The sequence below is a fragment of the Nelumbo lutea genome, chromosome 3 (genome assembly GCF_056320005.1).
Source record: "Nelumbo lutea isolate HS-2025 chromosome 3, American lotus-T2T, whole genome shotgun sequence".
In the NCBI taxonomy this organism is placed as follows: domain Eukaryota; kingdom Viridiplantae; phylum Streptophyta; class Magnoliopsida; order Proteales; family Nelumbonaceae; genus Nelumbo; species Nelumbo lutea.
Genome location: NC_142686.1, coordinates 68797488 through 68824188, shown reverse-complemented (window position 1 = coordinate 68824188; position 26701 = coordinate 68797488). Strand labels below are relative to the sequence as shown.

Sequence of the window (26701 nt, the reverse complement as noted above, 5' to 3'; positions counted from 1 at the left end):
AGTCCTGGAAATGCCTTTTGAAAGAAGGGCCCCAAAGGCAAGTGTTGTCTCTAACCTCATAGCAGTCAGCAACCAAGGTTTCTTGGTTTTCTGCCATGACTGTCTCTGTGGAGGCTACTGGAGCTAGTGGAAGACCTTTCCGATTTCTTAAATTCACAATAAGGAAAAGCTTGTCTATCTATCATTTTTAACTATAGAAACTGCTGCAATCTCTTACACCTTGCCATATAATCAAGAATCTCTCAAATACCTAAAGCTTTTGTTTTGACGCAAAAGTAATCTCACTACTGATTAGGTTTTACTGTTAATAATGGACTATTTTTGTTCTTGGAGGACATCTCTGTAAACAGGTAATGAAGAAAAGCATTTTATTCTCACATTAGTATAACAGGTTTTCGATGTTGTATATGCGTGAGCAGGGTATGAAGAAAGTAATTGAAAGATAATAATAATCAGATTATTTTGTGCTTTGAATCAAATTTGGGAATGGTTTATTCTCTATTGTAATTCTTGCGTAGCCTGAGGCAGAATTCAAAAAAAAAAAAAAAAAATCAATACCAGAATACTCTAAAAGGAGCCCATTTGATTCAGCCCAGCTATGACTGTTATCATTTAGAGGTTGCTTTTTTTAGGAAATTACAGGGGAAAGCTAATAAATTGTCCTTGAAAGTTGGAAGTTGAAAGTTGAAGCTTGGATTCCTTTTAGGGAAGAACGACCTTGACTTCCTATCTACTCCAAATGCCTGCACAAGGGGAGCCAATTCAGTCTTAATTCTTCTCTTCTGTAATTAATGCATACCAGTAAACATCATTACTAGTTCATTTGTATAATAATCATTATTTCCAATATATTTCATCTGTAAAAATGTAAACAATTATTATTATTCAAAAAAAGTCTCTTATAAACCCATCTAAGAATGGTGAAAAGTTCAAAATCTTTTACACAAACATTGGTGAAAAGTTCAGAAGGGTTGGGCATGGGACTTTCATGAAATCATGAGAAAGACAGATTGAAGGGAAACTCTGAAGCTGAAATAGAAGGGGAAGGGAAGACAGCCTCTGATTCAGGGGTTAGGAAATCCGGCACAAAAAGAAAGAGAGGGGTGGAGGAGAAAAATAAAGCCTATAACAGGAAGAAAATAATCAAGAAAAGTGGGAAGACAAGTCGGGAAAGGGTGAAACAAGGGAGAAGGATTCAAGGGGTGAGGCAGATTGGAAACAGGAAGAAAACGAAGAGGTGGAGGAAAGGCAGGAGTCAACAGTGGGGAGAGGAGAAGGAAGGTGGGCATAGAAGAGTTGGCTGAAAGACAGATTGAAGTAGGCAGAACCTTAGGTCTGTTTTTCCTGGGAGGAGAGGAGGTGGTGGGAAAGGCTATTGATCGGTACGAAAGGTCTAGAAGGGAGGATCTAGAAAAAAGGGTTGCCTGGGGAATTTCTGAAGGAGGGGGAAGAGCGGGATGGGAGATTAGTAGGTCCGGTGGAAGAGGAATAGAAGGGCTGTTGTTGGGGGCAGGGAAGGTGAGGAAAGTGAAGCTTTTATCATGAAATATGACGAGATTGAGAGTTGGGAAGAGGTGAGAAGTGGTTAAAAATCTTACGAGAAAATACAGTCCAGATGTTGTACCACTGCAAGATACATAAGGTTAGAGAACAAGATTTGGGGGTCAAATAGAGGAGAGTGGGCCGAGCTGGTGCAATTTTTTGTTAGGGGGTATGGAACTGTATCCCATATGCAATTTGCTGGAGCATTTGGAAGGAGAGGAGCAGTAGGACTTTTGAAAACAAAGCCTGCAGCATGGACAGATGGTCGCGGCTGAGGGCAGATCAGTGATAGAATGGTTGCTGAAACTTCCAGAATTCAGTCTGTTGGAGGAGGATTCTGGAAATAGTTTAGGAGAGTTCCTGCATTATCAGATTTGTAATGTGGAGCTTCTTCTTTATTTTGGATGTTGTGATGACTTGTCACCCTCTTTTGTAACTTTTTTAATCTTTAATGAAATTTTTGTTTTACTTGTCAAAAATGAAAACATGAGAAAACAAGTGGCATGGATAACAAAACCAGGTCAACAATAATTTCAGCCATTAGATCTGCTTTTTATGCCAGATCCACTGTTGGATCTCAAAAATCATGCATTGGTTTCAAGTATGAATAATTAGGACTATAGGGTCAATTCCATTGCACTTAAACACTAAGAAAAAATATTATACTGAATCGTGCTACCTGTTGTTTCTTTAAATACCCCACCAAACAATCATTCAGCAAAAAACGTTTATTTGTGCTGATGTGGCGAGTGACTTTATGGACTATTAAACACCCAACCAAACAGCAAAATGAATAAATGTTTAAAGTGGCGTTTATTGAGAAAACGCCCCATCAGGCACGGAACCAAACATTATAGTCTCTCATTCCGTAATCTTTATTTGCAGTGAAATGGCCGACAAGCCTAGCCGAGGTTTGGTGGTGTATGGTGACGGATTGGCTGGTCTCGTTTCTCCTTCACACGCCCATCTCCACTCTCTGGCCTCTCGTGGCTCATGCGGCTTTTTAGCCCTCAAAGACTACCCTCGTACAGGTTCGTCCGCATGTGTTCCTCACCCGTTCACCATCTCCCCCCGTTCCCTCTTTCTGTATACAGTGATGATTGTGTATTCCAAAATTCCATTAAAGCTCATTACCTGCTCTAGTGGGTTTTGTTAATTCATTAATCATGTAATCTACAGCTGAATTTTTGGAACTTGAATTTTTGGAAAATCATTTCCTTTAAAGATTAAAACGTATTCGCTTGCTTGTAAACTTTGCTCCCCTGGTGCTTTTGATGGGGATTTAGGGTCATTTCTTTCTTCCTTTTTTCCTTTCATAGTCATTGAAAAACTTCTTGTGGTTAGTGATTTTGAAGAAACATGCTATTATTTATCAATTTGTTCATGTTTGTGACAGTTATCATAATTTAGATACAGGTTGGAATATCGTGATTGTGAGTATCTTAATCAGCTCTTGGATCTAGTGCTTGAAAGTTGAATAGAAGATTTGTTATATTTTGTTTCTAGGATGCCAAATGTCACATTTGCTTGATGGTTTATCCGCCATTTTGGGATTCACCTGAACTCGTATTGCAGAAAGCGATGATGAGAGAGTGGTTTGGGAGTTGGCACAACTGCTGGATGCCCACAATGCTTTTATTGGGAATGTAAGTTCCCTAGCTTAGTACTATATGAATCAATACCAGTGCTGAATACGATAGCTGATTTACATGACTTTTCAGAAGGGAGGGAATGCTGCCACTTTTGAAAATCAGAATAAGCCTTTGATACCAACAATATCAGAGAGGTAAACTTGATTTTTTATTTTGGTATATATAGAAGTAAAATAAGTACCAAAAAAATATAGAAGTAAAATTGATTTCAATTTTTGTATTATTGGTGCTATCAGTTGATCATGGCTCTATTTGGGTTTACTATTTTATAGACTATACAAAGAAATAAGCTTCTTTATGAAAATTCAGGTTTATGGGGATGAAAGCTGCTATTTTCACAACCAATGCGAGAGTGAGATCCTTTGGAAGAAACCTTGGTTTCACTGCTTTACAATTTGATGAGTTGATTGATGACAATATTTCCCTCAATAATACCCCTCAAAATATCCTCTCCTCTAAGTTACTCAAATTGCTTGGATTTGAAGAAGGAAAGACCATGGAGAGAGGTGATTTTGATTTAGTAATTGTGCATATTGGACATGGGGACAAGGAAAATGAACTACAGAAGAAGATCCTAAGTGATGAGGTAGAATGGATCAACGCTCTGGTTGGTGGGTTCTTCCAGATGCCACAACTTGCATCTGAAGTTGGTTCACGGATACTCTTCTATCTTGTGATGAGCTATGGTACTGTCTCTGATGATGGGGATCCCAGTTTATCAAATTTTATTTCACAAAAGGAGACGGACTCTGATCTTTCATCTCTTATCCCTCTCCAAAGTTACACCATGAAAGCAGGGGAGCTACTAAGTGACATCAGGCAAGCAAACTGTAGAACTTGATTCTTTCTTAAGTTTAGTTGCAATATAAACCTATACTGAGTTAATAAGGATTATGTAGGCATCATTGTCCTATGCTATGTGCACAATGGCAGGAGGCTGTAACTCGGAAGGATATGGCTGAGGTCTTTTCATTCAATGAGTTCAAAGAGGTAAGCATTTAAATTTTCTTTCAATCAGCAATTTTCTCCAGTTTATTTATTATTTCCTCTAGAAGTACCTCAACTTAATTTAAATAGGGTTAGTATATGAAGTTAGTTGCATATAAGTAAAGAAGATCTAAGAAGTATACTTTTTTCTATGTTTCAAGGGGCCTTTGATATTGACACCTAGGTTGTAATATGGTATGGTCTTATTATGCTCTCATATCTTTATCCAGATTTGCATTTATGTAAATTTAGCAAAATATGCACTCACCTGCATATGTTTCATATCTTTGTGAGTTTTTCAGCTTATTGAATCTTTATGAGAGCTCTCAACATCATTAGTTAGTCCAGCATGCACAGTGGGAGGAAAGTGACAAGGAAAGGTTCGTAGAAGCTGCAAGATGGAGGAAAGCGATGAAAATTGAAGCAAAAGGTTTTATTTTTGAAGAGATAAGGATCGGAGGTCTGCAGAGCTTGAAGATTAGGGAGACAAAGAAAGCCACAATACCGCTGGAAGGTCTTGAAGTGACCGATTGGATGCAGAAGTTTGTTTTGGGAGAAAGTTGTAAAGGTAAACACGTGAACTTTATGGAGTTCAACTTAGATGGAAGAAAGAGATATGAGCTGGAATGTAAAAAGAATGCAAAAAGATGCTACATAACTCTGCAGGAAGAAGAAAGAAGCAGTTAGTTTGCTTCCCAGAAGGTAGAAGGGGTCATGGATGGAAGGTAGTGGCAGAGTTACTGAGTGACTTTTCTCAACAGCTGAAAACAGTACAAATAGAAGCTGTAGCAAAGGAAAAGAAAGTGGGTAAACAAAAGAGAGAGGAAGAATTCAATGATAGGAAATGGATGGTTGCAGAAAAAGGAAGAAGAAACTGTAAATTGGTTGCAACAGGAGGAAAGGAGGATTGGGGGAAGAAATTTGTGGTGGAAACTTCAAGCCCACCAAAGGATTGGAGGGGTATTGTGCAGGACTCAAAGAATTGAACCTGCCAAAGCCGATTGTGATTAGACCTCATGAATCTACTAAAGCTCTGATCGATCTGGGTGAAGTTGAAGTAGATATTTCAGCTTTAAATATTCATTCAGAAGGGGCTTTCATAGTCTCAAAATGGTATCCTCTCTCCAACACTAAAAGTTTTGAGATTGAGGATAACGTAACAGTCCGACTGCTTGGGTTGCCTTTCAATCATTGGAGGGAGGAAGTATTGCAGTCAATAGCTATAACCTGTGATGCAAGACTAGATGGTGTCTTTTATTTTGATCTTCATTCAGTTGCATTGAATCTAGGCGGAGTTAAACCCAGTTACATTCGGATGAAGATAGAGGTTGTTTCTGATGGTTTAGCACACCTTGCTTGGCTTGCTACTTCCATTGAAGCTCAACTATGGAAGGAGGGATGAAGGGACAAAATAGGCCTATTTATGTCGGTTGCAGGGCAGAGCAGTTACTACAAAAGAGGCTAAGTCAACTGAGGAAACCAAGAAAAAAGAGAATAACATTAAGAATTGGGGAAAGTCTGCATGGCATGGTAGGCAGAGAGGTGGTAGATCCTATGTTCAGACGGTGACAGGAGGCTTAAATGGAGACAAGCACACAAGAAGTTCAAAATTCAAAAGGAGCTGAGCAAAGGTTGGTTAGAGTTCAGGTTTCAAACCATTCTTGTGAGCCGGTTCAGTTTGGTTCAGTGAACCGAGGCCAATCACATGAATCTTTAAGTGAACACATCACTTTTAAAGAGGTTGGGGGACTGGGCCCAGACCCATTTGAAAACAACAAGCCTTTAGTTATGACTGGGCCAACTGTTTTAAAAGGGGTGGACCCAAGCCTTAATAAGCCACGTGCCTCTTTAAGTGGGCATGTGACCAAGGGAAGAGGGGAGATGATGGATGCAAAAGATGGCCTATCATTGACCCCTTTGAGCAAGACAAGCCAGCCACCGCTCGCAGGAAAAAATTTCAGCCTCAATGGAGCAGAAAATCCGAACTGGGAATGGGTTCCAAGCTATAAGAAAAAGGTCAACTACCTGGAATGGCGCAATCCAAGGTTTAAGAAGCACCCGATGATAGTGGAGACAGGGTGTTCCTTCATTCCGGAGATGGAAAATCAGAATGTTATGGACCCTTATTGTTAGACAGTGTATGCCCTTAGCTCCAATCAGATTGATGTACATTATGACATTTATTGTAAATGAATAAAGTACATATTTGATTCATGTTATAGTGGTGTGTTTCTGTGTAATACCCTTAAACTGGAAACTTATGATACTCGTGTTAGTTTAGAATGTCATAGCCGTTGGATAAGTCTGGGGAGATTTATCCTACTAAGGCTGACACTGTTGTGCCGCCAAGTGTTGGGGTGGCCTGTCTCAGTTGCCAGGGTGAGACCCGAGGTTCATGCAGTGTAGGTTTACTTGAAACCCTGAATCAGACCAGATTTCCAGCACTGCCCTGGACCTTGGTGATTAGTGGGCAAAACTGAAAAATTACACTTGACCCCTAGACTCGATTATAATACTGCACTAGGTGTCAGATTGGGTTGTCTTTGATGTGCCAATTAGTAAGATCCTTAGCGGGGGTTAAAACCTTGGTATGTTGGGACAGTCTGAGAATTCATCTGAGTGAGTGATCATAATGACAGGATCAACCCCTTTGTCAGACAAAGGTAATGATTGGGGATGCACTCTCTCTGATGGAAACCAAGACCGCCGGTAGTCGATTTTAATCGTTGAAATTTATTTTGCAAAATATATTTTATATACGGATATATATATATATATATATATATATATATTATGGTTTCAAATTGTTTGCAAAATGTTTTAATTCCCGGGATTCATGTGAGTAGAGAATGCAACACTGTTCCTTACAGCCGAGGGAGAGGTCCTCTCTTGTCGGGCAGTGTATGATCATTATGGGCTGAGAGGTTAAGTATAAGACTGTTGAGGGTAATACCTGATGGGCTAATCTTGCATCTGCCCACGGTTTTTGGGTTTTTAGAAGGTGGCTTGGCCCAAGGACCACTTAGTATAAGTGTTGGGCCCATTAGGAGTCCATGTGATGGGCTTCAAGGGGTTCACTGTCTTTTCAGTGAATTCGGCCAAGCCTTGTAACAGAGGTTAGGCCAAAACCATGTGGCTGATGTGTAGATCAATGTTTGGGTCCCACGCCATACAAAGAAGCCCAACTGAGCAGCAGTTTGGAAGTAGTTTGAGCACTTAGACTTATTGGGCCTAAAGTCCATCTCGAACTGGCCTAATTTGATTAGTTAAATAAATGGGCGGATCTAGGATTGAATCAGCAGATAGGATAGGGTCTTACCCTATCCACTCAGAGAGTCCAGATTTGAATTCAGATCTGGAAACCTCCTAATGAGATTAGGAGAGAGTTGATCTAATCTACAGATAAGATAAGTGCTTATCCTTATCTTTTAAAGAGAACTCCTTATCTAAATACAGATTTGGATTAGGAAACTCCTAATGAGATTAGGAGCTCTCTTTAAGGCTATAAAAGGAGGAGGGGGTGAACCATTCAGATCATCCCAAAAATCTCAGAGATCAGATCTTAGAGCACCCAGAGGAAGACAACAACAATGTGACTGCGTCATCTTCTTCCTGCAATTTCCTCCAGTTGCTGCCACAGCCAGTTCGATCTCCATCCTTTGTAGGAGCGATCAAGAAGTGTCTTGATATCAGTCTTTGGAGAAAGGCTGATCAGAAGTCGTGCTCACTGCCTCAATTGGATTCTTGCTGAAGCATTCGGTTCGTTGGACGGACCCTGGTGATTCTGCTCCACCATACGCTGTGTCATCTTCAGCGGGAGCAGTCTTTGGAGTCTTCCTTTGGGTGTGAACACCTTCGTTTGGAGATATTGCATCTTCGTATCAGGTATATCCCTCTCCTACTGTTTTGGTTCAGATCTGGTTCGGTTCTTGGATCAAGATTGAGCATTGAAAAATGCAGTTTTTCTAAAATAGGGAATGTGATTCCCAGATGGAAGAGAGAAATTTTTTGAAAATTTGCCCTACCTTCCTGCAGAGTTCGGCTATCCGTATGATGGATCTCTCATCCCTTCACTTTTTAAGGCCGTGTGACAGAGGAAGAAAGTAGTTCGAAATCAGATTTTGAAGACTCTTCAAGTGTTGGAAGTGTGGACCTTATAAAAACCAAATCACTTAGTGTTGATGAGAGCTTCCCCACTGAGCTTTTATCTTTGGAAAATGATGACATGGAACTTACAGAGTAGAGGCAGGGGATACCGGTTCCCAAATCTTCTCCTAGTTTGCTAGGGCAGCCCGGCATTGATAGAAGATTAGAGGAACAAGACACATCTCGATCACCGATCATAGAGTCATCAATCAGGGGACAACTCCTAAAGGAAGATTCTGATGCAAGGACTAATACAACATTGGTTGAACACAATGGGATCCCCTAGTCACCTCATTTGGAAGGATTAGCCATGACTTCGCCCCCTCTTATTGGTTTTTCAGCGTCATCGCTCACTTCCCACAAACTTTTGAGTAATCTTGTCAATTCGTTTTTTGGTACTAAGTGGGTTCTGTGCCTAGAATAGGTACCTTAGCAATTCATCTTGAAGCATCAGCCATGGATGGAGAGTATTTAATTGGGGATAGGAAGGTAAAGAACAAGAGGAAGAGGTGTGGAAAAGGAAAAGGAAAATCCAGGAAGTGGAGTTAGAGAAGATATGGAATCAGATCTGTGTGTATTTGGAATAGTACAAGAAAAAAGAGGAATTGGTAGAAAAGTATGAATCTCAAGAAGGTTTAGTAAAGACAGGGGTTCAAAGTAGCAAAAAAGTTGGAGACGAATCAATCTCAGAAAAGTTGCAGAATGAGGATTTAGAGTGGATTTGGGGACAGATTTGTGCTCTCCTTGAGGAGTATAGGCAAATAGAGGAATCTTTGGAGGAAAACCAAGGAATATTGGAGAGGCGAAACATAACAAAAGCAGCCTTGAGCAAATCTAGAACAATTAACAACCGAAGGAAGAAGAAAAGATCAGAGGTGGAAGGATCCTTGGTGCTTAGATGGTTCCCTTGCCGAGTCTTTTCCTCTTCTTTTTCAATGTGCCTCTAACCACGAAGCATCTGTAGCAGAGTGTTGTAGCTTGGCTGGAGATTCTGTTACTTGGACCCCTTTCTTTAGAAGGAATCTCTTTGATTGGGAGCTTGAAGAGATAGTGGAGATGTTGACCTCTTCTTCAGAAGCAAAAGGTTGACCTGCTCTCAGAAGACAAGTGGTACTGGAAGTGGAATCCGGATGGTGTTTTTTCTATCAAATCCTTGGCCTCTAAGCTTTGCAGATTGGGTATCATTGATTTTCCAAGTACTTAGATTTGGAACCCTATAAGCCCATCTAAATCCAACTTTCTGATTTGGACAATGACCCTCGACAAATGTCTTTCTAGATCTAACCTTGTGAGGCGGATTTCAGCACCTTCTTAGGGGGCTTCAGGAGGTATTGCCACTTTTTGGAGAGGATGCTGTGGAGGTATTGGAGGAGCTGATAGGTAATTTCTCAGTGTCATTGAAATTCAGAATGGTAGAGGATGGACTTACTTGGGCACTAACTAATGTGTATGGACCAAGCAATTATAGAGAAAGGAATGATTTTAGGGAAGAACTTTATGGGATTCAAGGGCTTTGGGATGGTCCGTGGTGTTTGGGGGGATTTCAATGTAATTCAGTTTACGAATGATCAAATAATCCCTAACAGGTCATTACAACCAACATATAGAGATTCAAATGATTTCATTAATAATTGTGAGTTGAAGGAACTCCCATTGTATCAAGACCTCTATACTTTGTCCAACTTTCAAGAGATACCAACCTGCTAATGTGTATGTACCTTTTCAAGGAAAGCTGGGAAGACGAGTGTGCAGATTTGATAACTAGATCTCTACCTAGAGTCACCCGGATTTCGTGAAGAAGGTTGAGAAATGATGGGGAGAAGAACTAAGGGGGGTGAAGTGGAAAGGGGTAAGATTTTACAAAAACTAAAAAGATGCAGAACACATGTAAAGGATTGGAATATGGAGCATTTTGGGAGAATAGAAGAAATGAAATCCTCTTTTATGACCCAAATAGAGGATTTGGATGCGAAGGAATCCCAAAGAGTCGTAAGTTATCAAGAAAGAGATCAGAGATGGAAACTGAAAAGAAGGTCATCTTGAGAGAATAAATTTCTTGGAGGCAGAAATCTCGATGTAAGTGGTTCAAGGAAGGAGATGGGAACACTAAACTTTTTCATGAACTAGCAACCAATGGAAGGAGGAGGAAAAAACCTAGTATCCAAACTGGAAGTGGATGGGCTAGTCCTTGATTCCCAAGAGATGATAGCCAATTGTTTTGTTGACCCTTTCAAATCCATCTTGAGAAGACACCTAGGACCTAGAGTGGAGTTGGAAGGTGTGATTTGGCAGAGGCTTCCGGAAGAGAGTAGAAGCTGGTTGGAAAGGAATTTTGAGGAGGAAATTAGACTTATGTTTCTCTTATGTTTCTTAGGGGTTAGAGCAAAAAATGTGGCATAACGAGTTTTGTGTTATTTGAAGGGAACTCCAGGAAAGGGTGTCTTCTTCTCTAGGTATGGACACGTGAAGCTAGAGGCTTACACAGATGCCGATTGTGCTGGTAGTATTGATGACAAGAGATCTACATCAGGTTTTTGTGCCATGGTTGCAGGGAACATTGTCTATTGGAGGAGTAAGAAACAATCAGTAATAGCCAAGTGTTCAATTGATGCAAAGTACACGATAATGGCACATGGAATTTTTGAGTTGTTATGGCCCAAGTTACTTCTAGAGGAAATGGGTATTACACATGATAAGCTCTTAATGCTTTATTGATGGGTATTACACATGATAAGCTCTTAATGCTTTATTGTGATGATCAGGCTGTGATCAGCATAGCTCACAACCCAGTTCAACATGACAAGACAAAACATATTGAAGTTGATTGACATTTTATAAGATAAAGGGTAGCTTCTAGGGAAGTTTGCCTTCCTTTTATTCTCTTAAAAGCATCAGTTAGCAGATGTTCTGACCAAGGGTGTCCCCAAGGCAAAGTTACAATATTGTGTAAGCAAGCTGGGCATGATTAATATCTATGCTCAGCTTGAGGGGGAGTGTAGAGATAATGGGCCAAATGGGCCTTAGTTTCTTTGTTTTTTTTTAAGTTATGTTTATGACTTGTGTTAGTAGGTAGTGGGCCTTTGTTAAGGGTTTGTTTTCTTGTTTTTTATTGTTGTCTTTAGTGATGGACGCCCTACTAAGGGCACTCATATAATTATCCTCTTTTTCTTACAACAAAAGAATAAAAGAGATCACTGAGGGCTGAAGAGAGGTTTTAGAACAACTCTCTCTTCATCTTCCTTTTCTTCCATCTTCTTCCTCCATAACTTCTCTCTCACTCTCTTCAATCTCCTTCTTTTCTCCTATTTCTTTTCTTTTAATTCATATTCTTGTAGTTGTGATTTACAACTTCACTAAAGGAGAATTGCTGAAAGAGCTCCATGGTTTTTAGCCATTGTATTGCCTTGTTTAGAACACAATCCTTCAAATCAAGGCTGTTCCTGTCCTTTTTTTGGAAGAATCTTGCATTTTTTTTTCCTCCCATAAGGTCCAAAGAAAAGCTACCCGAGCACATCTCCACATGACTCTCCTCTTTTTTTTGGGCCAAGAGAAGGTAGAGTGGTCAAAAATCATGTGTGCATCTGTTGGTAGATTGCAACTACACCCAAGCAATGAAAGGAGCCAAACCCATAAATCTTCTGAGAATGGACAAGAAATCAAAGTGATAGCAATCCTCCCCTTGAGCTCTATAGAGAACACACCAGTTGGGAGAAATGAAGGGATGTGAGATCCATCACATGGACGCCTAAAAGTTGCGAAATAGGGTGCGAATTTAAAAAATTTCTCTCCCTTCAATTGGGAATTGTATTCCCTATTTTAGAAAAATCATATTTTTCAAGGATCAATCTTGAACCATATAAACCAAACCAGATTTGAAACGAAACAGTAGGAGAGGGATATACCTGATACAGAGAAATAATATCTCTCAATGGAGGTGTTCACGCCCAAAGAAGATCACCAAAGACTGCTCCCACTAAAGATGACACAGTGGATGGAGGAGTAGAATCAGAAGGGTCCGTCCAACGAACCGAATTCTTCAGCAAGAATCCAATGGAGGCAGTGAACACAACTTTTTATCAGCCTTTCAGCAAAGACTGATGTCAAGATCCAATCTTGATCACTTCTACAATGTTGGAGAACGAACTGGTAGTATGGCGGCAGTAGGAAGGGATCATAGGGAGAAGGCGCAGTCACATTGTGTATTATTCTCTCTGTAATTCGAGATCTGGTATCTCTGGAATTTCTTGGATGATCTGGATTGTTCGCCCCCTTCTTGTTTTTTACAAGCATAAAGAGATCAACTCCTAATCCTATCAGGAGTTTCCTAAATCAGATCATTATCTGAATTTGGACTCTCTTTAAGTGATAAGGATAAGACCCTTATCTGCAGATTAGATCAGCCTTCTCCTGATCTTATTAGGAGGTTTCCAGATCTGTATTCAGATCTGGTCTCTCTGAGTGGATAGGGTAGGACTCTATCCTATCTGCTGATTTAATCCCAGATCCGCCCCATCTATTTAAATAATCAAATTAGGCCAGTTAGAAATGGGCTTCAGGCCCAATAAGTCTATGTGCTCAAAATTGCTGCCTAGTTGGGCTTCTTTGTATGGCGTGGGACCCAAGCATTGATCTACACATCAGCCACATGGGTTCGGCCCAACCTTGTTACAAGGCCTCGCCGAATACACTGTTGTGGACAGTGCACCCCCAGAAACCCATCACATGGGCTTCTATTGGGCCCAACACTTACATTAAGTGGTTCCTGGGCCAAGCCACCTTATAAAAACCCAAGGACTGTGGGCAGATGCAAGATTAGCCCATCAGGCATTACCCTCAGTGGCCTTACACTTAACCTCTCAGCCCATAATGATCAAACACTGCTCGACAAGAGAGGACCTCTCCCTTGGCTGCAAGGAGCAGTGTTGCACTCTCTGTTTATGTGGATCCCGGGAAATAAAACCTTATGCAAACATTTTAGAAACCGTAATACATATACTTTTATCTCATATAAAATATATTTTTGCAAAACAAATCTCAACGATTGAAATCGGCTGCCAGTAGTCTTGGTTTCCCTTAGAGAGAGTGCATCCCCGATCTTTACCTTTGTTCGACAAAGGGGCTGATCCTGCCACTATGATCACCAACTCAGATGAATTCTCGGACTGTCCTAATATACCCAGGTTTTCACTTCCGCTAAGGATCTCACTGATTGGCATATCAAAGACAGCCCAATCCGACACCTAGTGAAGTATCATAATCGAGTCTAGGGGTCAGGTGTAACTTTTCAGTTTTGCCCATTAATCTCCAAGGTCTAGGGCAATACTGGAAATCTGGTCCGGTTCAAAGATTTAATTAATCCTACACTGCATGTGCCTTGGGTCTCACCCTGGCGGCTGACACAGGCCACCCCAACCGACTTGGTAGCACATCAGTGTTAGCCTTATCAGGATAGGTTTCCCCAGATCGACCCACCGGCTGTGAACATTCTAAACTAACACGAGTCTCATTAAATGTCCAATTTTAGGGTATAACACAGAAACAAACCACAAGAACATGAATCAAATATGCACGTTATTCATTTACAATAAATGTTAAAAGTACATCATTCTGATTGAAGTTAAAGGCATACAAAGACTGTCTAACAGCTCCCACTTGCACTTAGGTCCAATCTGTTATAAACCGGAGTCCCATGCTTTCCACATGTTTCTCAAACATTTTCTGTGATAGTGGCTTCGTCACTGGATCTGCTACATTTTCTGCTAACGCTACCTTCTGAATCAGGACGTCCCATCTACCAACAATCTCCCGCAGTACGTGGTACTTCTTCTTGATGTGCTTTGACTTCGAGTGAGCTTGTGGCTCCTTAGCCTAAGCAATTGCTCCATTGTTGTCACACAACAACGGGATGGGTGATGTGCTGGATGGAACTACTCCCAACTCGTGAACAAACTTCATCCACACGGCTTCTTTGGCAACCTCGCTTATGGCAATGTATTCGCCTTTGGTTGTGGAGTCTGCGGTGGACCCCTATTTGCTGCTTTTCCAGCAAACAGCACACGATTCTATCGTGAAAACATATCTAGATGTAGACTTTCTAACATCTAGATCCGACTGGAAATCGATATCAGTATACCCTTGGATCTGTAGTGAACTACCATCGAATACCAGACAAAACTCTTTGGTCCTTCGTTGGTATTTGAGTATATTTTTCACAGCGGTTCAGTGCTCCTGCCCTGGGTTGGCTTGGAATCTGCTTACACACTCACTGCTTGAGCAATGTCAGGGTGAGTGCACAGCATGACATACATGATGCTCCCTACGGCAGAGGCATAAGGAGCGTCCTTCATGCCCTCAACCTCAGAAATCTTGGGAGACATCTCCTTGGAGAGAGTGACTCCGTGCCTGAAAGGAACATTTCCTTTCTTGGAATTCTCCATGCCGTATCTTTTGACTATTTTGTCAATGTAAGCAGATTGGGATAATCCTATTATTTGCTTCGATCTATTTCTATAGAATCGAAGACCAAGTATATAGGAGGCTTCTCCAAGATCTTTCATGGAGAATTGCTGTGAAAGTCGTACTTTCACCGTAGTTAACATTCCTACATCATTCCCAATGAGTAGAGTGTCATCTACATATAGAACCAAAAAAGTAACATTATCCTCACTGGATTTCCTATGAACACAGGGTTCATCCGGATTCTGCTTCAAGTCAAACGATTTGACAGCAGAATCAAAACGGATGTTCCAACTTTTAGAAACTTGCTTAAGTTCATAAATGGATCTGTTAAGTTTACATACCATGTGTTCCTGACCAGCAGCAATGAAGCCTTGCAGCTGCTGCATATAGATATTTTCAGTAAGATCTCCATTCAGGAACGCAGTTTTGACATCCATCGGCCAAATCTCGTAATCATGGTATGCTGCTACAGTTAGCAGGATCCTAATGGCTTTAAGTATGGCCACAGGCGAAAAGGTTTCCTCATAATCGATGCCCTCTTAATGAGTGTACCCTTTCGCCACTAGACGAGCTTTGTAGGTCTCAACCCTACCATTGGGGCCCTTCTTCCTCTTGTAAATCCATTTGCAACCAATTGCTTTTACCCCTGAGGGCGGATCTACTAGAGTCAAGACTCCATTGGTCTTCATTGAGTCCATCTCAGCTCTCATGGCCTCCACTCACTTCTGGGAATTTATGTCCAACATAGCTTCTGCCTAAGTCACGGGATCCTCCTCACTAGTCAAGGTTTCCACTAGGTAACTATCTTGGTCATAACCATAACGGACCGGTGGCCTGGATACCCGAGTGGATCTTATAAGTTGGTCACTACCTAGAACTTGTGGGACATCTCCCACTGTTCCTGAGCTCTCCTCATCAAGAACTACTTCCTGACGGTGGGTGTCCAGGATGTAATCGGTTTCCAAGAATTGTGCATTTCGGCTGCAAAACAACTTCTACTCACTTGGGTCATAGAATAGGTAACCCATAGAGCCTTTCGGGTAACCTACGAATAGGCAACGACTGGTCTTGGATTCCAACTTGTCTGCACTCGTTCTTTTAACGTGTGCGGGACAACCCCAAATTTTCAAGTGTCTGACACTTGGTTTCTTTTCGGTCCAAAGTTCATATGGAGTGTTCAGAACCGATTTGGTTGTAACCCGATTCAGCACGTAAATCGCAGTCTCTAATGCGTAACCCCAAAAGGATGTGGGTAACTCTGAGTGTATGAGAAGTGACCGGACCATATCTAATAAGGTCCTATACCTCATCTCTGAAACACCGTTAAGTTGTGGTGTAGCAGGAGGAGCCAACTGTGATACTATCCCATTGTCCTTCAAGTAGTCCCTGAATTCGTTAGAGAGATACTCGCCACTTTGATCTGATCGAAGGGCTTTAATTTCTCTCCCTAACTGTTTCTTGACCTCTTGTCTGAACTCTTTGAACTTCTCAAAGGATTCTGACTTGTGTCTCATTAGGTACACGTAATCATATCGTGAGAAATCATCGGTAAAGGTGATGAAATACATGTGTTGATTGCGTGTCCTAACACTCAGGGGACCACATACATCACTATCTATAAGGTCAAGTGTGCCTGTACATCTTTCATGCCTACCGTTAAATGGCCGTTTCGTCATTTTATCTTGTAGGCAAGGTTCACAAGTGGGAAGATCTTCTACAGTTAGAAAATCCAAAGGACCATCCTTTACCAACCTTGTGATTCGGTCAGCACCGATATGGCCAAGTCGGTAATGCCACATGCACGTGGGATTAACTGTATCACAAGGGTACTGCTATTTACGTGCTGAAACGGGTTCCAACCAAATCAGTTCTAAACACTCCATATGAACTTTGGACCGGAAAGAAACCAAATGTCAGACACTTGAAAATTTGGGGTTGTCCTGCACACGTTAAAAGAATGAGTGCAGACAAGTTGGAATCCAAGACCAGCCGTTGCCTATTCGTAGGTTACCCGAAAGGCTCTATGGGTTACCTATTCTATGACCCAAGTGAGTAGAAGTTGTTTTGCAGCCGAAATGCACAATTCTTGGAAACCGATTACATCCTGGACACCCATCGTCAGGAAGTAGTTCTTGATGAGGAGAGCTCAGAAGCAGTGGGAGATGTCCCACAAGTTCCAGGTAGTGACCAACCTAGAAGATCCACTCGGGTATCCAGGCCACCAGTTGGTTATGGTTATGACCAGGATAGTTACCTAGTGGAAACCTTGACTAGTGAAGAGGATCCCGTGACTTAGGCAGAAGCTATGTTGGACATAAATTCCCAGAAGTGGGTGGAGGCCATGAGAGCTGAGATGGACTCAATGAAGACCAATGGAGTCTTGACTCTAGTAGATCCGCCCTCTAGGCTAAAAGCAATTGGTTGCAAATGGATTTACAAGAGGAAGAAGGGCCCCGATGGTAGGGTTGAGACCTACAAAGCTCGTCTAGTGGCGAAAGGGTACACTCATTAAGAGGGCATCGATTATGAGGAAACCTTTTCGCCTGTGGCCATGCTTAAAGCCATTAGGATCTTGCTGGCTGTAGCAGCATACCATGATTACGAAATTTGGCTAATGGATGTCAAAATTGCGTTCCTGAATGGAGATCTTACTGAAAATATCTATATGTAGCAGCTGCAAGGCTTCATTGCTGCTGGTCAGGAACACATGGTATGTAAACTTAACAGATCCATTTATGAACTTAAGCAAGTTTCTAAAAGTTGGAACATCCGTTTTGATTCTGCTGTCAAATCGTTTGACTTGAAGCAGAATCCGGATGAACCCTGTGTTCATAGGAAATCCAGTGAGGATAATGTTACTTTTTTGGTTCTATATGTAGATGACACTCTACTCATTGGGAATGATGTAGGAATGTTAACTACGGTGAAAGTACGACTTTCACAGCAATTCTCCATGAAAGATCTTGGAGAAGCCTCCTATATACTTGGTCTTCGACTCTATAGAAATAGATCGAAGTGGATAATAGGATTATCCCAATCTGCTTACATTGACAAAATAGTCAAAAGATACGGCATGGAGAATTCCAAGAAAGGAAATGTTCCTTTCAGGCACGGAGTCACTCTCTCCAAGAAGATGTCTCCCAAGATTTCTGAGGAGGTTGAGGGCATGAAGGACGCTCCTTATGCCTCTGCCGTAAGGAGCATCATGTATGCCATGCTGTGCACTCGCCCTGACATTGCTCAAGCAGTGAGTGTGTAAGTAGATTCCAAGCCAATCCCGGGCATGAGCACTGGACCGTTGTGAAAAATATACTTAAATACCTACGAAGGACGAAAGAGTTTTGTCTGGTATTCGATGGTAGTTCACTACAGATCCAAGGGTATACTGATGTCGATTTCCAGTCGGATCCAAATGATATAAAGTCTACATCTGGATATGTTTTCACAATAGAATCGTGTGCTGTTTGCTGGAAAAGCAGCAAATAGGGGTCCACCGCAGACTCCACAACCGAAGCCGAATACATTGCCATAAGCGAGGCTACCAAAGAAGCTGTGTGGATGAGGTTTGTTCACGAGTTGGGAGTAGTTCCATCCAGCACATCACCCATCCCGTTGTTGTGTGACAACAATGGAGCAATTGCTTAGGCTAAGGAGCCACAAGCTCACTCGAAGTCAAAGCACATCAAGAGGAAGTACCACATACTGCGGGAGATTGTTGGTAGATGGGACGTCCTGATTCAGAAGGTAGCGTTAGCAGAAAATGTAGCAGATCCATTGACGAAGCCACTATCACAGAAAGTGTTTGAGAAACACGTGGAAACCATGAGACTCCGGTTTATAACAGATTGGACCTAAGTGCAAGTGGGAGCTGTTAGACAGTCTTTGTATGCCTTTAGCTTCAATCAGAATGATGTGCTTTTAACATTTATTGTAAATGAATAAAGTGCATATTTGATTCATGTTCTTGTGGTTTGTTTCTGTGTTATACCCTAAAACTGGACACTTAATGAGACTCGTGTTAGTTTAGAATGTTCACAGCCGGTGGGTCGGTCTGGGGAGACCTATCCTGATAAGGCTGGCACTGATGTGCTACCAAGTCGGTTGGGGTGGCCTGTGTCAACCGCCAGGGTGAGACGCAAGGCACATGCAGTGTAGGATTAATTGAATCTTTGAACCGTACCAGATTTCCAGTATTGCCCTGGACCTTGGAGATTAATGGGCAAAACTGGAAAGTTACGCATGACCCCTAGACTTGATTATGATACTTCACTAGGTATCGGATTGGACTGTCTTTGATATGCCAATCAGTGAGATCCTTAGCGGGGGTGAAAACCTGGGTATGTTAGGACAGTCTGAGAATTCATCTGAGTGGGTGATCATAGTGGCAGGATCAGCCCCTTTGTCGGGCAAAGGTAATGAGATATAAAAGTATATATATTATGGTTTCTAAAATGTTTGCGAAAGGTTTTAATTCCCGGGATCCATATAAGCAGAGAGTGCAACATTGTTCTTTGCAGCCGAGGGAGAGGTCCTCTCTTGTCGGGCTAATCTTGCATCTGCCCACAGTCCCTGGGTTTTTATAAGGTGGCTTGGCCCAGGAACCACTTAATGTAAGTGTTGGGCCCAATAGAAGTCCATGTGATGGGTTTCAAGGGGTGCACTGTCCACAACAGTGTATTCGGCCAGGCCTTGTAACAAAGGTTGGGCCGAACCCATGTGGCTGATGTGTAGATCAATGTTTGGGTCCCACGCCATACAAAGAAGCCCAACTGGGCTGCAGTTTGGAAGTAGTTTTGAGCACATAGACTTATTGGGCCTGAAGCCCATTTCGAACTGGCCTAATTTGATTAGTTAAATAGATGGAGTGGATTTGGTATTAAATCAGTAGATAGGATAGAGTCCTACCCTATCCACTCAGATAGACCAGATCTGAATACAAATATGGAAACCTCCTGATAAGATCCGGAGAAGGATGATTTAATCTGCAGATAAGATAAGGGTCTTATCCTTATCACTTAAAGAGAGTCCAAATTCAGATAATGATCTGAATTAGGAAACTCCTGATAGGATTAGGAGCTGATCTCTTTAAGCTTGTAATACAGGAGGGGGGCGAACCATCCAGATCATTCCAGAAATTCCAGAGACTCCAAATTTCGAATTACAAAGAGAAGAATACACAGTGTGACTGCGCCTTCTCCCTATGATCCCTTCCTAAGGCCGCCATACTGCCTGTTCGTTCTCCAACATTGTAGGAGTGATCAGGATTGGATCTTGACATCAGTCTTTGCTGAAAGGTTGATAGGAAGTTGTGCTCACTGCCTCCATTGGATTCTTGCTAAAGAATTTGGTTCATAGGACGGACCCTACTGATTCTGCTCCTCCATCCACTGTGTCATCTTCAGTGGGAACAGTCTTTGGTGATCTTCTTTTGGCGTGAACACCTCTATTGAGAGATATTATTTCTCTGTATCTGGTATATCCCTCTCCTACTGTTTCGTTTCAAATCTGGTTCGATTCATGGTTCAAGATTGATCATTGAAAAATATGATTTTTCTAAAATAGGGAATGCGATTCCTAGTTGAAGGGAGAGAAATTTTTGAAATTCGCCCACCCCATTCCGCACGTTTTGGGCGTCCATGTGATGGATCTTACATTCCTTCACCAAGTTGATTCCCTCTATCCAACTTTTTTCCAAATTTATTTTCAGGTTGGAGATCATCTCAAAAGCTTTTATTAGATCTTTCAAGTTTGCCACCTTCTCACTACTACCCCCCTCACAAAAAATCATTTGGTCATCTACAAACTGGAGATGGGTGACTGGGACTTGATTCCTCCCTATTCTCTAACCCCTAATTACATCTTCCCCATCAGCCTTGGTAATGATTCTACTAAATACATCAGTTATTAGAGTAAAGATAAATGGTGAAAGTGGGTCCCCTAGCCTCAGGCCCCTATAAGCTGGAAAGAAGCCCTTCACCACGCCGTTGACCAAAATTGAACAGTGACATGAATTGATACACCCAAACATCCATTTACACCACTTATCCCCAAACCCACAAATTTTCAAAACCTCAATTGGGAACTGCTAATCCACTAGATCATATGCCTTTTCAAGGTCCAATTTACAAACAAAACCCCTTTGTTTAGTTCTTTTCATCTCCTCAACACTTTCATTCGCAATTAGGATTTGTTCTGTTATTTATCGCCCATGAATGAAAGCCCCTTGGGTTTGGCTAATAATGGAGGGGAGAATTTATTTAATCCAAAAAAAAAAGCACTTTAGCCAGGTTTTTGTAAACACTTGTCGCCAAACTAATCGGCTTGAAATCTTTAGGGTGGCTAGCATCGATTTTCTTAGGACTAAGAGCTAAGAAAGTGGCATTAACTCCAGGGCTTACTATGTGGTTATCTACAAATTCCTTAAAAACATCACACAAGTCATCTTTCAGCACCTCCCAACAGTCTTGGTAGAAAGCCATTGTAAAACCATCCGGGCTTGGGGCCTTAGATCTTTCCATTAGAAAGACTATTTTCTTTATCTCTTCTTCCTCAATACTCCTTTCTTGCCACCTTGCCTTTTCTTTTCATCCAGCCTTGGCCATTCCAATACTTCCACTACTACTATTTCATTAAAAGGCCTTGTAAAAAGTGATTTGAAGTGATTCACAAAGATCCTGGCTATGTCAACCTGGTTGGTTATCACCTCCTCATCTAGCTCTAACTTAGTCACAAAATTCTTCCTCCTTCCATTTGCCAAGTCATGAAAAAATGGTATTCCCGTCACCCTCCTTAGTCCACCTATGCCTAGACTTTTGCCTCCAGTTGATCTCCTTTCTCAAAAGCACCTCTTCAAGATCCCCTTTTAGTAGTCTTCACATTTTTCTATCATTCTTAGACAATATAATTTGGGATTCCTTCTCATCCAAATCTTTTATTCGAGTTATCAACTCATCTTATGTTCCTCCAATCTCCCAAAGTGATCCCTATTCCACTCTTTAATCTTAGTTCTTCATCTCTTCAGTATTTTGTGGAATCTTACCCCCTTCTAGTTGACCACCCTCATTTCCTCTCCCCACCACTCTTTCACCTTATTCACGAAATCTGGGTGGGTTAGCCACATATTTTCAAACCTAAAAGGTTTAGGTCTACTGACAAAGGATTCGGGCCTAATTTGATTGGACAATGATCAAAGGTAATCCTAGGCAAAGCTCTAGAAATCAAGGATACCCAAGGCCTCTCCTAATCTGTGTTGAAGAGGAATCTATCCAATTTGGAATAGAGGAGATTCTTGGAAATTGGACCAAGTAAATTTATCATGCAGAGGTGGAATTTCCTTCAATTCACATTCTTCAATAAAGCCATTAAACTTTCTCATGCTGGTTGTGATTGTTCTATGAGGGCTGTTAGTCTCACACAACCATGGACCTTCAATTCACACCATGGACCATCCCAAAGCCCTTGGATTGCATAAAGCTCCTACCACAACTCATTCCTTTCTCTATAAGAGTTAGATCCATAAATGTTGGTTAGAACCCATACAAATCCATTCTCTACATTCTTGAACTTGATGGAGACTATAAACCCGCCTACTAGTTCCTCCATTGCTTCAATCTCTTCCTTCCAGAGTGTGACAATTCCCCCCGAAGCTCCCCAAGAGGGACTGAGGTCCATCCTACTCCCCTAGATCTTCAAAAGATCCTAACCCAACTTCTATCTAAATCCATTAGCTTGGTTTCTTGTAGTAGCATGATATCAGGGTTTTCCCTTTTGATTAGATCTTTGATCACTCTCCTCTTTCTTGCGCTTCCTAACTAATGGTTTTCATGGAGATAGTTTGAAACTAGGAACCCAACAGATTTTCCTCAACTTCCTTAGTTAAGGCCCCTCCTATCTCCCCTGCCACTAAACTCTAAATCTCCCTCTCTTTCTGCCTCCAAAATATTTCTTCTCTCAAGAGGACATCTTCCAACTCCTTTACTTTCATTCTCACTTTACTCTCTTGCTAATTCATAGATCCTGGAGCCTCCTTTTCATCTAGTTCTTTAGTCCAGGGCAATAGAATGGCTTTTTGTTTTTCTAATCTCCCTAATTGGTCCCTATTCAACTCCTTTAATTTGGCTTTAAGTCTTTTCAATTTCTTATGGAATCTAACCCCTTCCATTTTCACCCCTTTCAATTTTCATTCCACTAGTCTTTGGTCTTATGCACGAAGTCCGGGTGTGTTAGCCACTAGGGTGAGCAAACAGTTTATTTGGTTAAAAACCAAACTGAATATACTGAACTTTTTAAAATAAAAAATTTAAATGAAAAACCGAACCAAAACCTAAATATTTGGTTCAGTTTTCGGTTATTTTGGTTAAAACCGAATTTCATCACTATATGTGTTTTAATATATCTTATAGATATTATATATGTATTATATTAAAAGTATGTATTATACAATATATATAATAAACTATACATTTTAATATATAATATAATGCAATATAATATATATTATGCATATTATATATGTATCATATGTTAATATATATTATATAGATAAATAAAGTTTGGTTAATTTGTTTTTTAAGTTAACCGAATTTCCAAATCCTAAAAGCGAAACTGAAATGAAATTTTATAAAACTGAAATAACTGAATCGACAAAATTGAAACCGAAATTTTTGGTTTGGTTTTTCAGTTTTAACTGAACAATGCTCACCCCTATTAGCCACATATTCTCAAATCTAAAGGGTCTTGGTCCATTTGCAAAGGACTCATGGCCTAGTTTAATGGGACAGTGATCAGAAGTAACTCTAGATAGAGCTCTAGCCACTAAATCTGTCCAAGGGTTCTATTTCCCTTGCCAGAAATAGAAGCAAGCGAACCAACAACAATGAAACTTTATCCCTACTAAAACACAAAATATAAGAAAAGAATAGTTATGAAATACTAGTCATATGATTCGGAGCTTGAGTCTATTATCCAGGAAATACTCTCCTTACCTGTCATAGAGGAATGATTTGTAGTACTAGTACCTGTATGAGCATAGGTAGTTGTATGTCTCAGTCTCTCATAAGACTTGTAATTGTGGCTAATCCCCAATACTACCCTTGAGTTGACTAATATAGCAACTATACCTCTCTACCTCTACTCTGTCCATTGCAAGTGTCTTTGATGATGGTAATCATTGGAGAACGGAGAATAGGATGCACTGTATCAAATTGGGGTGTAGCTTCCAAGAAGTCTCCGTGGCATGTACAGGTTTCCTTGCAATGTTCACATACCAAGTCCTTATCTTCCTTCTTCCTATCTCCAATATGTTTTGGCCTACTAGATGCCATCGCTGTAGCATCTATCTAGGTGATCTCAACATCAAACTCTACTCTCCTCACTATGTGGATTAAGGAGTAGCGCTGTGCTATAGTCAAATCATGGCAAGTGAGAATATGATGCCTCGTAATCTGGATTGAGCCTGGATAGAAACTCAAGTACTCAATTCCTCCCAACCAGTGCATTGTGAGTCTTAGTGTCCTTATCACACCACTGGACAGTCTCCAAATGATCAATCTCCTACCAAAGAGCCAAAGAGCCTAGAGAGTAGAGAATATAATTCCAATGATGCATCTCCTTGCTTCTAGTTCTTTACTTGCATCTTTAACTGGTAAGCCCTAGCCACATCCAAGGGTTGAGAATAAGTAAAAGTGACTATATAACTGACATCCTTTGTAGTCTTCATTCACAAATAACTTCTAACATGTGGCTGCATAGAATTAATCAACATGGATATTGGTTAAGTTGTTAACCTATGATGTAACCCAACTTCTAGGCTGTCCTATCCCAATCTTCATTGATTGAGTCCATTCCAGGAGTCTGTGCTTCATTGTAGTAATCACACCACTATTCTTTGTCCATGGTACATCTAATCAGGGTCCCACTCTTTGAGCTAGCCTTCTGATCACTCCTAAATGCTTCCATGCCTTTTCAAGCATATGGAAAACACAACATACCCAGAATAAGCCACTCCTGGGATGAAACAATCCCCAAACAGTCTACTAGAGGCCCTTTCAGAGCAAAAAACATCAATCTGGGACCAGGAGAAACACAAGAACCTGCTGATCTCTATTTTAGGTCAAAAGAAGTTCAACTAGACCCAACTGCTCCAATAAAATAGGTCATATACCTGTATCACCAGTTTTGTCTCAGCCCCTGAAGGAGAAACTAGACATCAAGCAATTGATCACTCCAACCTCTCCAGGGAGGCTCTTTACTGTAATTGATTTCTCTATTATGGTGATCTACGTTGAATAAATGGCAAGCACTTGTCCCATAAGGCAAGAGCAAAACTGAACCAAATATGCCTACGTCTTATGTTTCTTGTTTTAAGGCAACTCCCCAAGATCACTTCTTGGGCAGGAAACAACCCCAAAAACTCCAAGAACCAGACCACTAGATGGGATTGATCAGCCCTTTTTACACTCCCATTCAGTCAGCTGATCCTAGAACTGCATGGAGTTCACTTCAAGAGGAGTAAAAAGTGCCCTAATACCAACTTGAAATGTAAAGTACTCTAACGCAGTGTAGAAAATTGGTATAGAACAAGATTTGGATTGATAAAGATGAAGAGAAAAGAAATTTTGAAAGAGGCTAAAAAGTGAGCTGCCGCCTCTCACACTTCTATTTATAATAAATATATGTACACTGCCAAAAATCCCCCTGGATGGGAAGGTGTAAACAGCATAGAAAGACCATATGGGGCATTACTCAGCAGCTATAAACAATAAAAAATGAAAAATGAAAAAACTAAAAAGAATAGTTATCAACATCTCACTCATCAAAAAAAAAAAAAAGTTATCAACATCTCAACACATGTTGCATGCTTTCTTCCTATTCGATATTTATCTCTGTGCTCAGTGCTGCTTTTTGGTTGCATAATGGTTACATGTTATTGAATTTATGGATTATTTTATGTTAGGGCTCTGTCTTAGTTCAGCTTTTATGCTTCTCACAATTCCTAAATAAAAGAACTTTTATGGTAATTTGTCCATGATGAAAGAAAATATATCCTTCGTCAAATTTGTCCTTTTTTGTTGAGATATATTGGCTTTGTTCTATCATAATTTCATTTGACTCATTTTATTTAATTTCCTTTTACCATCAGCGTGGGGGGAATCTTGCTATACGGGCAGATCGGTTCTTGTATGAATTAGCATTCAAGCTGTGGAAGGCCCCTAAATATGGAGCATGATGTTTCCTGAAGTTGGATTTCTTTAATTATTATTTTTTATTGTTTTATGCATCTTTAGTTTGGAGTTAAACCCACCAAAAACATGCGTTTGGAATTAAAAGGATTTCAAACGGTTTGTTAATATTTGGGTTGTATTCTCAAACATGTAATTGCAAACTGTTTCACATCTCATGAAAAAAACTAATAAATATACTATTTTTACTTCATTTCAAAGTTATTGTGTATTGTCTATATCTTGAGTTATTCTCACATAGATCGTTGGGCCCTTCTAATGTTCATACCTGTATTAATTTTGGTTCTAGACTCGACCTATTTGGTTCATTTGATGCACTTTCATAATCAAGATAATTTTTTGTCATTTAAGTTTCCCTCGATAGCCTTTACACAAGCACGAGTGGTGCTTTTGAAAGTAGAAAGCAGAATGACAAGGAATTATCAGCTATAGGAAGTTGGAACAAAGGTTCAAAGTATTGGAAACACCAAGTGCATCGGAAGGCAATTTTTAGAGATGTATCGAGATATGTCTTAGATACACATGCGTATCGGAAAAAAACTAAGATACACAAATATAGTTGGAAATACTATAAATACATTAATAAATCATAAAAATACATCAACAATACTAAATATAAGATCTGAATGAGGTGTATATACATTAAATTAATATATTTTAATGGTTTATTAAGAA

General features: G+C 40.6%; 1 protein-coding gene and 1 long non-coding RNA gene across 2 annotated transcripts; one reads left to right on the top strand and one right to left on the bottom strand.

Moving 5' to 3' along the window:
- Nucleotides 1-545: 545 nt before the first annotated feature.
- LOC148865436 (uncharacterized) lies at nucleotides 546-1841 on the bottom strand. The gene is made up of 2 exons (XR_016109822.1): nucleotides 1599-1841; nucleotides 546-743 (listed from the first exon to the last, which is right to left on the bottom strand). It is a non-coding gene; the product is annotated as an uncharacterized LOC148865436 (long non-coding RNA).
- A 503-nt stretch (nucleotides 1842-2344) lies between these two features.
- LOC148865435 (rhomboid family protein) lies at nucleotides 2345-26226 on the top strand. The gene is made up of 6 exons (XM_088977783.1): nucleotides 2345-2573; nucleotides 3118-3188; nucleotides 3264-3328; nucleotides 3504-4013; nucleotides 4094-4184; nucleotides 25927-26226. The coding sequence occupies exons 1-6, from the start codon at nucleotides 2432-2434 to the stop codon at nucleotides 26011-26013; spliced, it is 966 nt and encodes a 321-aa protein (XP_088833909.1). The 5' UTR covers nucleotides 2345-2431; the 3' UTR covers nucleotides 26014-26226.
- Nucleotides 26227-26701: the final 475 nt, after the last annotated feature.